General features: G+C 44.5%; 1 protein-coding gene across 1 annotated transcript in view; it reads right to left on the reverse strand.

Annotated features, from left to right (window-relative positions):
* Nucleotides 1–12816, reverse strand: part of TEX11 (testis expressed 11) — a 41910-nt gene that overhangs the window by 1426 nt on the left and 27668 nt on the right. Inside the window, exons 24-30 of the mRNA XM_054214053.1 lie at nucleotides 12677–12749; nucleotides 11058–11207; nucleotides 9947–10055; nucleotides 8824–8944; nucleotides 6921–7085; nucleotides 5186–5890; nucleotides 4898–5082 (exon numbers count right to left, since the gene is read on the reverse strand). Coding sequence (XP_054070028.1) covers nucleotides 5816–5890; nucleotides 6921–7085; nucleotides 8824–8944; nucleotides 9947–10055; nucleotides 11058–11207; nucleotides 12677–12749 — 693 coding nt within the window. The 3' untranslated portion in view covers nucleotides 4898–5082; nucleotides 5186–5815. The remainder of the gene's footprint in view (nucleotides 1–4897; nucleotides 5083–5185; nucleotides 5891–6920; nucleotides 7086–8823; nucleotides 8945–9946; nucleotides 10056–11057; nucleotides 11208–12676; nucleotides 12750–12816) is intronic.

Raw genomic sequence — 12816 nt, forward strand, 5'->3', positions numbered from 1 at the left:
AGGAATTTACTAATAGTTCTCTCAAATTTTCTCCCTGTTGGTGCCTGATTTGCAGGCACCTGGAGACAGCTGTCTTAGATACGGCTTTTTTTGCTAATGATGCCTGGCAGCATGGAGCTGCTTTCCTCAAGCTGTAATCACAGCACTAAATCATCTGCTGTGAAGCAGGTAAAGTTGTCATCATGTTAAAGGTGTCTCTTGCCTTGAAGAATCCTTAGGTTGCCCCCTGACCTTTAGTGTTTATTTACATCCCCTGCCTCCAAAATGAGGGTCATGTTGTTTGACTTCAGGGTTTTTTTTTAACCTGAAGGAAAAACATTAAGTTGTTTGGGTGGGGCACCTGTTAATGGGGCAGGCACACGGAGCACTGTGGGACCGGCAGGGCCATGGTGGGGCCACGCCGGGCTCACCACAGGGGTAATGGGCATATTTCCTCCCTTAGTTCCAGTGCACCACTTCACTGAATCATCGAATCATGGAATGGTTAGGGTTGGAAGGGACCTTAGAGCCCTGGGCAGGGACACCCCCCACCAGCCCAGGTTGCTCCAAGCCCCATCCAGCCTGGCCTTGAACCCCTCCAGGGATGGGGCAGCCACAGCTTCTCTGGGCAACCTGGGCCGGTGGCTCACCACCCTCACAGCAAAGAGTTTCTTCCTGATATCCAATTTAAATCTCCCCTCTTTCAGTGTAAAACCATTCCCCCCTCATCCCATGGCTCCCCTCCCTGATCCAGAGTCCCTCCCCAGCTTTCCTGGAGCCCCTTTAGGGACTGGAAGGGGCTGGAAGGTCTCCCTGGAGCCTTCCCTTCCCCAGGCTGAACCCCCCCAGCTCTCTCAGCCTGTCCTCACAGCAGAGGGGCTCCAGCCCTCTGATCATCTTCGTGGCCTCCTCTGGCCCCGCTCCAACAGCTCCGTGTCCTTCTGCTGTTGATGCCCCAGAGCTGGAGGCAGCACTGCAGGGGGGTCTCCACAGAGCAGGACAGAAACCCCCACCCCGACCCTGCCGGCCAGGTCAACTGCTGGCTACTTGACAAAAGCTTCTGCCCAATCCTCTAATGAGCTTCAGCCCTCTTCTAATTTACCTTGATTTCTGATTACCCTGATCACTTCAGTTCCCAGTGCCCATGGCGAGACCAGCCCCTCTTCCTTCCTGCCTCTCCAGAACGCTCAGTGCTGCGACCACGCTAACAGCAACGAAGGCCTTCTCAAGCTGTACGGCAGGAGGCAGCCCAAGGCGCACCCCAAGCGCAAAGCTGCCGGAGAGACCGTGCTCCCACCGCAGGTGCCGCTGGAGGAGAGGTGGCAGAAAGGGCTCAGCAGCTCCGGCTCTATGGCCTCTGCCCAGTCCCGCACCCAGACTCTTCTCAGCAAGGGCTTTTTTTCCTGGGCAGGTTCCCTGCAGCCACGTTCCTAGTGGCTCAGTGGCAAAAATACCCTCTCCCTGGACCTGTTCTCCAAGTGCCACTGCAGTTCCCTTGTGCCTCCAGACTGTTGCTGCTTCCCAAACAGTTAGGAAATTCTCAGATTAGGCAAAAAGGGCATAAAATACGGGCTAGGGAAAGGGGGGAAATTTGTAAACTACTGCCGTAGAGGATCCATTTGTGCTCTCGGAAGCAAGGAAGAACTCTGCAGTTACAGAGCAAGTGTCCAGCACACCCTGCAGCTTCCACGATGGTGTAAAACCAGACAGTTCCGCTGCAACGCAACCCTCTGGAGCAACCTGCCAACAGCCCAGGGTGAGCGCCCAGACCCAGCTGAAACCATGCCACAACAAAACAGTGATCAATACAAGCAAAGATGGGGGAGGAATGAGCAGCACTGATATATATATATTTATTTTTTTTCCCCCAGGTCAGCTGTTGCTGGCTTAAAAAGATTTCTATCCCACAGTCATCCTCAGCTGGGCTACTGAACCATAAAGCAACATTTAGGCTAGTAAAATAAACACTGGACCAGCCCGCACCTACACGAGCAAACTCAGTACACTACCAACCTGCAAAGCTGAGAGATCGCACACAAACTACCTCTTGGGAATGGTCACTGGAAAGCCAGCTAATTAAGGTCTGATTCAACTAGGAGAGGAATTCTTGCCCTACTTAAAACCTATGGTCAATACTAAGCCTGGAATAAAAACGTACGATGCAAAAATGTGCAGGGAAGAGGCGAGAAGTACGATCAACAGAGTCTGTAACAGATCTGATCTGGACTCTGTAGCATAAAAGAAATCAAACTGAGCATCTCCAAGGAAAAAAATTCAAACAATTCCATCTGTAGACAAAAATCACCTTTAATGCTTGCTGCCTTCTACGGCGGTATGTAATTACCTGCTACACTTACTGGGCAAACATGCCCTTCTCCTCTGGTACAGTGTGACACCTTTACCTGTTTGTGTTTGTGCAAGTCAGAGCTGAGAACAATAATTAAAGCCGGCCCGGCAGGCACCAAGGAGGTACTACAGGCAGCAAAAGACACCTCTGCCATGGGTGACAGGCCCTGCAGTAATGTGAGGCAGCACACAGCTCCAAAACCATGACTCCAAGAGAATTTTTTGTGACATTTGAGGCCTGGATTTTTATGGGTTCAAAGGTGTTGCTTAGTTAAACAGACGGCACATTGTGCATTAATGATCTGAAAGCAGCAGCTCGCAGACATCCAAATTACCCCTGAGCGCACTACGTGAAGAATTTAAACAGCTCCATCCTCCTTTGTGTGTCTCACAGGAGCCCTCTGCACCCAGCAGCCCGGGGGATGCATCTGGGTGCCAGAAGCAAACACCACTGAGGGTCAGTGGAAGTAGCTCACACTAACACTACCCCAGCCCGACCAACAAAGGCCCTGTGGTAGACCTTAGGAATAAGAACACATACATAACCTCCAGCTGAACACCATTATTTTTGCTTTCATCTTTGCATCCTGCTTGACTATTTCCACAAAGCACCTTCCTGTCCGTGCCCATACGCAGTTCTGGCTCGCTGAGCCTGAAGAGCAATGGGATGCTTCAAACCCAGCAGGGCACGGCTCAGGCAGCACCAGCACCATGCCATCACAGGCACTAGTCCCAATACTTCCCTGGTGGCCACCTTCAGTGTAAATCACCCTTTTAGGGAGCCCTGTTCTCCCCTCCACCCTGGGGAGGAAGAATATTAGGCACCAGGATAGGTTAGGGGTGGACCTACTGGAAAGCAGCTCTGAAGAAAAGGATCTGGGGATCTGGGTAGCCAGTAAATTACCCATGAGCAAGCAATGTGCCCTTGTGGCCAAGAAGGCCAACAGAATTCTGGGCTGCATAAGGAGGAGTGTAGCCAGCAGGTCAAGGGAGGTCATTCTCCCCCTCTACTCTGCCTTGGTGAGGCCACAACTGGAATACTGTGTCCAGTTCTGGGCTCCCCAGTCCAAGACAGACAGGGAACTACTGGAGAGAGTCCAGCGTAGGGCAACAAAGATGACCGAGGGATTGGAGCATCTCCCTTGTGAGGAAAGGCTGAGACAGCTGGGACTCTTTAGCCTGGAGAACAGAAGGCTGAGGGGAGACCTTAATAACATTTACAAGTATCTAAAGGGTGGGTTTAAGGAGGATGGAGCCGGACTCTTTTCAGTGGTTCCCAGTAACAGGACGAGGGGTAATGGGCACGAGCTGGAACATAGGAAGTTCCAACCAAATATGAGGAAAAACTTCTTTATGGTGAGGGTGACAGAGCACTGGAACAGGCTGCCCAGGGAGGTTGTGGAGTCCCTTCTCTGGAGACTTTCAGGACCCACCTGGATGCAGTCCTGAGTAATGTGCTCTGGGCAATCCTGCTTTAGCAGGGGAGTTGGACTAGATGATCTCTAGAGGTCCCTTCCAGCTCTGAAAAATTCCGTGATTCCATGATTCCGTGCACACTGCAAAGCATCAAGTACACTATGTCCCTACTTAACGTAGCTGTAAATGCCCGGCTGACTGATGGGCCTGCGTGCGCCTGCCTTCAGGAAGCGACCCCGCGGCCGGCTGCACGACAGACACGAGGACAGGGCAGCTGAGGGCTGCTCTCTAGCTTCAGCCATGGCACACAAAGAGGTGTCTCGTGCACACAAAAAAGCAGAAAGCACTAATATTTGGGTTACTCACATTACGAAAAAAGACAGACATGGAGCATTGATAGAGACTGCACTGCAGCTGAATTTTTTAATTACTGCTTGGCCCCGACCACTGCACTAAGCACACTCCCAAATTCTTCCTCCAGACCGTGTCAGGCTTTCAGAATGGACAACGACTAACGCAATTCCTTCTTTTCTATAGCCACAATCCTGCTGCTAGTGGCCCTGTCCTCTGTCTGAATAGGCTTTAATATTCTGGTGCTAAGTAAAATGTATATTTTTAAATTTTAAAAACAAAATTAAATAAAACTTAATCTCAAGCCAGACGATCTTATAGCTGAAAGATACTGCTCTCCATCAGCCCTGCCTTCTGTGTCATGTTTGTAAAGAATAAGCAGAACACTTTTAGCTCTCCAGTAAGCAAACCAGAGGACTTGAAATGACTGTTACCGTGCTCCCCAGGGTGCCTGAATATCCTCTTAAACAAACAGCAAAAGAATCCATTTATAGGATGTATGCCCAGTTACAGATCATGCGAATGTCTATGTGGTCTGTCCCCAGAAAGACAATATATTTTGACCTGCCTTGGACCTGCTTCCTGAAAAGCAATCAGTGTCCATCTGCCAGCTGTGACACCTGCCTCATCTTCTAAGCAGGCAACTGACAGCCTCAATCTGTGCTTTTTGCCCAAGCACCTTTTTTTTTTTGAAAAGAAAAACTACAATACTAAGTACAGGCTCTGCCAGAACCCACAGCACTGCTCCCCAAGCACTCGCGGGGCTTGCTTGGAGCGCACCATTGCTCCCTCCCGCCCCAGTCACCTCCACTTGCTTCCAGAGAAGGGCTGGGCGTGCTGGAAGATGCGTGGCCTTGTGCTCATATGCAGGCGGAATGCAACCACAATTTGTCCCCCGGAGTTAGGACACCAAAAGGTGTCACGGAGCACATCTGTGCTACAGTACAGAAGACAACAGTCAGGCCACGTTTATTCTCACTTCTGAACCTGCTGGTGAAACAGCAACAGTTGCATAGAAGTAATTATGTTTCTTAACCCCACTCCACCTCTCCCCGCTTCTCACTATCCCCACAGAATTTCAGGTGGGAGATACCTTTTCAATCCAGCTGCAGTAAGATCCATCCATTTATCAGTCTGTGGTTTTGTGTGGATTTGAGGGGATTTCATGCTGAACTGTGACTGGTGTGTTACAGTTAGTACTCTATAAACAGCACTAGCTTTTTCTGTGAGTGAAACAGTACCTGCTCTTTTTTATTCTAAATCATCTGTGAAACTGGCAAACAGCTCTGAATTCTTGTCCATCCTGAAACAGACTGAAAACTAAACAATCTGATAAATATTTATGTAGCAAGGCAGCTACGACATCCAGAGGAGATGCCTGGTCTTGGAATACTTTTATTGTTCTCACTGACACAAACTACTAAAATCTGGTTTCAAACCAACCTGTTACAGAACAGCAGATACATCTCATGAAAACATTAAGTATTTATTTCTGTTATACAGCTCCAGAGAACGAAAATTACTCCTGCGAGGAAAACAATTGCATTTATTCAATAAACATTTCCTAAAAAGTACATAACTTAATTGCCAACAAGAAGGAGATCCTGGTTTCTTTTCTACTGCTTCCACGTCCACATGCCTTTGCAGAGCTAACGGCCTCTTTCATTCAGCAGAACATTTCCAGGAGACACTGCCGTCCTCTTTTTTTGCAGCGTGGCTGTCATTATTCTTCTACATTTGGAAGAAACCCTTTTGCTCTGTCCAATTTGTCCAGAACCTCACTATAAAGACCAATCATCTGGAGAATATAAGCACTATAGTTGTCAAGAAGGACGGATAAAGTTGTACCACTCAACTAGATAATACAACAAAGTGACAGGGAACAGAAGCAAGGGAATAGGTGGGAGACTACCACCAGCTTCTAAACCTAAAATTTGAGATCGATGTAAAGATTTTGGCACAGATTAAATACGGTGGTTTAAGAAAAAAATAATTAAATCAGTGCAACCTAACAAAGGTGGTTTTATTTATACTAACATAAAGCATAGTTTATAGCTGAGCCCTACATCAGTGAATAAACCTATTCACAGAATCACAGAATGGCTGAGGTTGGAAGGGCATGATCTCAATTCTTATTGTCTTAACAGACGTACTTAAAACGGTATAAAAGTTGCAACCAGCTCTTGATTGCCCAGCTCGCACACAAGAGAATGCACGATGAACTGCATACCCCAGCCAGGCTGCGCTGTGTTGCAATCAGGGTAGAAGCAACAGCCAAAAACTGCAGAGAGAAGCTAGCTTGTGACAGAGCAAGAAAAAGTGTTGTTGCTTTCTACAGGGGTACTAGCCCTGGAATTTCTCCCTCCCAGCAAGTGGCAACGCTACACTGGAAAAGATGGGCTTTAATGATTTTATTCACATCAGCTTAAACCCTATTTATAAGAACGCAGATTCTATTAGAAACCAAGCTTGAAAGTATTCATACAACAGCTGATTTAAGTAAGCTGGTACAGCACCTTGATTTCAGTGAAAGCAGGCGAGGCACAAGGGTTCTCCCATGGCCACAAACAGAAGTTTATTTCCAGTCAGCCATTTACATGATCCTTCCAGTAAAAGGACACTACATTACCCTTCCTAAAGGCTATCAAAACTTTTCTGGCCTTACTTTGAAAAATCTTTAGCATCAAGCTCCCCCAAAATATTTAGGTGCCATGCTTCTCCTGAAACTCCTTAAAGATCATCTACAGTTTTTTTTCACCCAGATCCGTATCTCAAATTCAGACCAAACATCCAATCCCACATCCTCAAATCCATCTGCTTACACTTACATGGCCTTCGTAGCTTTTCTTCAGCGATCCTAAGTGATTGAGGAAACGCATTCCTAATCCACACCACTGCTCAGCTTCCTTATATTTACCAACAGTATATTGAAATATTCCTGTATTCCACGCTCTTGTCATCAACCAAAGGATCTCCACCTCTGGGTAAGCATCCTGGAGTAGCAAACAAGAAGCAGCAGCTCATCAGAAAATAGATTCTTCACTTTAAACCTGACAAGTCAAGAGTGCGTTAGAGTTTAGTTTTAGAGTGGGAAAGCAGCTGGGTTTCTTTTTTTTTTTCCTAAGCAAAGGGCAATTCTTTCAGAGCCATCCTGTACTTCACAGTTCATCAGCACTACTGTCAAACAGCTTCCAACATGGTAAATCATATTGCAATTACCTATTGGTAGGTCTGAAAATACAAATCTGTGCGACTGGTAATGATGCTAGAGTGGAAGTACACTTTCCAACAGCCCATCTGCAGACAGACTGAACTTGCTGCCGCGACACTTTCCAGTTTATCCACAGTACTGAATAGCAGGGCAGTTGCTCGCTACAGATTAGAAGAACAGTTCTTACGTCTTCAGAATTTCTCTATGCGCTGTGGCAATGGCTTGCCAGAGTGAAAGCTGCCCTTATAACTGCAGAACAGAAGCCAGAATACCCAACAATACTTTGAACCTGGTGGGGCACTGATTCAGTTGGGGAAGGGAAGGACGAGCAATTATTTATTTGCCATGCAAATCCTTAAGGGGAGGCTGGAAGGACTTCTTTTCCCTCTTTGAGATGTGTCTCGTCCTAAGTAAGAGGGCCCAGAACTGCAGCATCCAGTTCTGAACAGGAGGTATATATCATGAGTGGTGGACCAGCTTTCTAACTGCTAATGTACTGATGTGATGCCCCAATGTCCTTCTCCTAGCATGGAGATTAGTACCTGCTGCCATGAGCAAGACTGCAAAAGAAAGCCTTCCAGCACTGTGAAACTTTGCTGTTGCGAGTATCAGTCCACCTTAACATCTCATTCGTATCCCTCAACAAGAATGTTGTCAAAGTTACAGATGACAACGTTGGTGAAAGACAGGCATGAATGCGGAAACATTCTTCTTTTTTTTTTTTTGTGGGAAGCCAGCAACAGCGTATCTTTATGACACTTTTATAAAAAAAGATACATTCAAACCTGACTAAAGAAACAGCCATGCAATGGAATGAAGCTATGAAACATAGTATTGGTTTCATTAATCCTGAACAGGACTACTCCTTAACTGATTTCTACCTATGAAATTCTAATTCTGTACATTCTGAAATTCTAATTCTAATTCTGTGACCTGCCTTCACTGTACAGCATTATGCTTCAGGCCTAAAAGGAGCAGCAGAAATGCTTACTGAAAGAAAGATTTTACTCTCCATATACCTGTCCTCACAGAAACAAGGCACATGGTGCCACAAGTACTGACAGCACAGGAATCTAGTTCTAGGTCATTTGGAAAAACTAGTAACATAGCAAGTTCACAAATACATTTAGCAAAACAGAGCTGAGAAAAAAGCAAGACTGGTATCCAAATTTTAGCTGGCGTTAAACTGATCTGGAAAAGTAAACTGCATTTAAAAATCCATATTCAGCATAAGAATTTAGAAAACAGGAGGAAAGTTGGATGGTTTAGCTCAAGATGTTTCTAAAGTAGGCACTGAAAATTTGGCCTTAAATGTCTCTAAAAAGCCTTTACAAAATCCAGGGAAATTCATAACTCAGTCATAAATATCTTTTATGCATTGTTTACTGAAGAAGTCTTAGGTGCTCCATAACTACCACTATATAATGTTCAGTCTACTAACTATTCTCACTCTGATGAGAATTTTTTTTTTAATGTACTCGGAATCATCTCCCAATCTCTTGTTTCCCCGTTCAACTTACTGTGCTGCTGACTACGCTCAGAGCATCTTCAAAGTAGTCCCACACTTCCTGCAGTACACAGGCATCCAAGTCCGTTAATCCAGTTGGCAAAGAAAGACTAATCAAACTATGTAAGCATTTGCTGAGAATTGAAACACAGCAGAAGAGGAAACATTAAATACTATGTGCACAAACAGCTACTTTTTAGTATCAGCAGCACACTAACTTATGTCTCTAAGATTGTCAGACAGACACGTCCACCTCGGTGGACTCATATACACCCATATTCTTATAGCAGGAACATGCATTTTCCTAGTATCAGATCCCATTCATACAAACTGTGCAAAAAGAGAGCCAAGAGCAACAAGTACTTCATTATTTTCATGGCTGGGCTCTGAAGTATCACAGAAGAAAAGACATAATATTTTCTAGGGAAAAATTTTCTAGGAAAAAATACCTTTTCTAACTTCACCAACAAGAAATAAGCCATCAGGGTCCTCAGAAAATCAGTGACAAATACATGGTTTCTGAAAACAGGTCTTTCTCTCAGTGTGAAGTGAGAAAGGCAAAGGCACTTGCCTTTGCCCAGTGGTTACTGCAAGAAACTTGGAAAGGAGGAAAAATTCCTTTATGGGATACAAGTGAGAGAGGAAGACACACACCAGCTTGTTTTTCAGATTCTATAAGGTAAAGCTGTTAAGAGCGCCAGTTACCCAGCAAAATAAATCACATATGTACTATGGCATCATATCACTAACCTACAACTCATGGCTTTCTTCTCAGCCCTTAATTCCCCTCCACTTCATTGCCTTTGAAATACCCAGTTCACTACTGCAGAGTAACATTTGAAACGAACACCTTCCTCACAAGAAACAATCAGAGACCTCTGCAGGATCCAGTTTTCATTTTCCTTCCTCAATAGATCCATTTATTGGAAATAGGACTGTTTCAGAAAATAAGCCAACTAAACAAACTGCAGTTAATGCATCCATTAGATAGTCATACTTGAGAGGTACACTGGTTGGCCAGCAAGAAGCAGAACCTTGCACATAAGCTAAAATCCACTTTTTTCACATTGCAGGCTTTATTCCCTGGTAGAATTTCCAGTCACAGGCTCATGGCAAAGCTATGTGATAGCACTAACCTAAATTTCTCAGCATCAATGACAGTCTGCTTTCTGTGAAGGTTTAGTGCACCCTTGAGAGCTTTCTTACACAGTACAGGATACCGAGCTGGAGATTCCATTGCTAATGCTTAAAAGCAAAAGAAAATAGAGAAGAAGAAAGAAATGACTGGAGACAGACTTTAATCTCATTAGTCACTAAAATAAACTACAGCATTTTGCCAGATCCCTTGTGATAAATAACTGAAAAGAGATTTGCTTCATGCCTCGATGCCCGGGCTGGTCACAAGCTAGTGCTTCGCTACACTGTGCACCTCATCAACGAGGACTACAAGACACAAGCACAGCAGATTTCATAATTTACAAGTACTCTCACTGCTGTTTACTTCTGGGGCAGTAACCAAAAATATTGGGCGGGAGAGTCTAAAGTAGAGTATCATTTTGTTTGTCTCCTTGAACACGAAAGTTTGGATGGAAAAATCAGGCAGGAGCGGGATGTCAGTATGGTGTTTCCAAGCCGAGGTGTGTACTCCCTCAAGACAAGGGAGACAAGGAGGTGTTTATGCAATCCTACAGAATCCCCTCCAAAGACCTGGCATGGCAGTTCTAACTTTTACTCATCTTCCTTGGATCCTACTAGATTCTCAAGAAAGTATGACTAGAAATTTGTGACGAAAGTATGGTACAGTATAGAGAAGTGTGAAATTAACTACACTAACTTTAAGTTGAAACTGCGTATCTATCCAAAGTCCACATCCTAAAACTTCTGTATTGGGGCATGAATCAGCTAGGGTCATTCTCTGGCCTTTGCCAGTTTGGAGCTTGTAAAAGTTTATCTGACTAATCTTTTCCAGACTCACAACCTATACAAATGTCTCAGCGTCTAGAAACGGAAGGATGTAGCAAACTTCTGGTTCATCATCCACGTAATACAGGATTTCAAAACACAGATCCCCTAATGTTGCTGATATCCTAAGCATCTTTGTTTCATGACAAAATACATAAGGTTAGACCCATTTTCTGCTTGCTGCACAATATATGATAATCCCCGTCACCCCAAATGAACAGGAAGAGCAACAAAGGCTGTTTTTCATGACCTGAAGAACTAAGAAAGTACAAATGCAGTCCTTACATGCAATGATTTCTAGTGTCTTGACCTCTATTTGTGGTTGCTCCCATACTGACTCCATAAGGTCGTGGAGTGTTGGATCATTCAGCTTGGATCTTGCTTCAAATTCATAAAGCAGCAGCAATGTCTCTGTTGGGTCTTTAGCAAAATCTCCTACAGAAGAAACAGAATTGCCTGTCTGTAATGATTCACTGTCTTAAAGCCACGTGGCGTACCATAAGGTGTAAATTTTGCTTCCAACAGTCAGGAAAACCATTAAGGTACTCTCAGATTTAACGCAAGTGGGAATATGAAGCAGTCTTGGACAGAAACCTCAGATGTCCAAAGCACAATCCCACCAACAATCATGCCTCCCCTCCCCCCCAAAAAAATAAAATCTGGATTCTCTGTAATTGTCTACATTCATGCAACCCTCCTAGGCACGGTAAGAGCTACTAGGGAAGCCATTTTCATAGACAGGTAAAAAAGGTAACAGAAGGCCACCACTCAGAAGGTCAGCATATGAAAGAAGTTATCATCAGCTTCAAATTTTTTCTATAGAACTTGTCCCCTTTCTTGAAAAGCCCTCAGGAAATCCTTAAACACAGAAGAAGGGTGGGAGAACAGTACAACTGCTAGGAAAGTGTAAACCTTATACAAATGCCAAACAATCCTTTACTGAACTATCACAAAGACCTTTGTTTTTACATCTAAAAGACATTCTCAGCTTCCTCCAGAGCAACACACTTGCGCACACATCGGCCAAGGCCTAGTGAAGTCATAACGGAAGCACCAGGCCACAGCCATTCCGCAAACCTCTGGAAGAGAAACTCCAATATGTCCCTGTCCTGAGATAATCAACCCCTTGCGATTTTAAGGATGGAAAATTAAAAGGGAAGAAGTTTTCCTGAGTTATCTTGCCTTCAGTGCAAAAAGGGCAAAGAGAATCCCAAAACCAGGCCATATAATGAACCTGAAATATTCTGAAAATTCTAAGGAGGGAAAAAACCAGCAAGTAAATTCTTGACAAAAGTTAAATACTAATGGATCTTATGATGGAAACTCCACAGTGTCCCAAACCTATAACTGAAAAGAAAGCAAACCACAGGCCGTACAAGGAATGCCTAATGGAATTTTTTCTACCAATATACTACCAAAAAAGTGAAGCATGCATCCTTTAGGCTAACAGGCACTCAGCATCTCACCTGTCAGCTGAAAGCACGCCAGTCTCCAGTAATATCTGACCTAAATTGACACGGAATAGTCAGGGAACAGAGGATGGGTTTTGGCACTTCAAAGTATGGTAGCAGGACTTTCTGTGTGGGAGATGCTAGTAAAACCATTAAAACAGTGCAAGAGTGACTCCACTCTAGAGCAAAAAGCTTGGAGTTTCTCAACATTTAAGACAGAACAATCAACCCAAATTCACTCTGAAAGGTTCCATACTTCACAGCACATATACAATAAAAAGCCTGCAATGACACACAAAAAATAGTAGTTGGCTTTGCCAATTCTTTCATCATATTGCCATATATCTGCTTCAACACTCTTCGGCTGAGACAGAAATTCCATATGCCCTGTATTTTTCATGAATACAGTGACTAAGAATTACATGTGCTGAAAAGACACACTTTGTAGCTTACCTGTTAATTTCAGAACTTTCCATATCTCCTTGCACACCTGGAGATGCTGAAGGGCCTGAGTCAAAAGCTCCGTCTATTTTACAAAATTTAAGAAGTTATTTTTGTCATAGTTTTAAAAGCAAAAGGAATATACATGTCAC

The sequence above is a fragment of the Rissa tridactyla genome, chromosome 9 (assembly GCF_028500815.1).
Source record: "Rissa tridactyla isolate bRisTri1 chromosome 9, bRisTri1.patW.cur.20221130, whole genome shotgun sequence".
In the NCBI taxonomy this organism is placed as follows: Eukaryota; Metazoa; Chordata; class Aves; order Charadriiformes; family Laridae; genus Rissa; species Rissa tridactyla.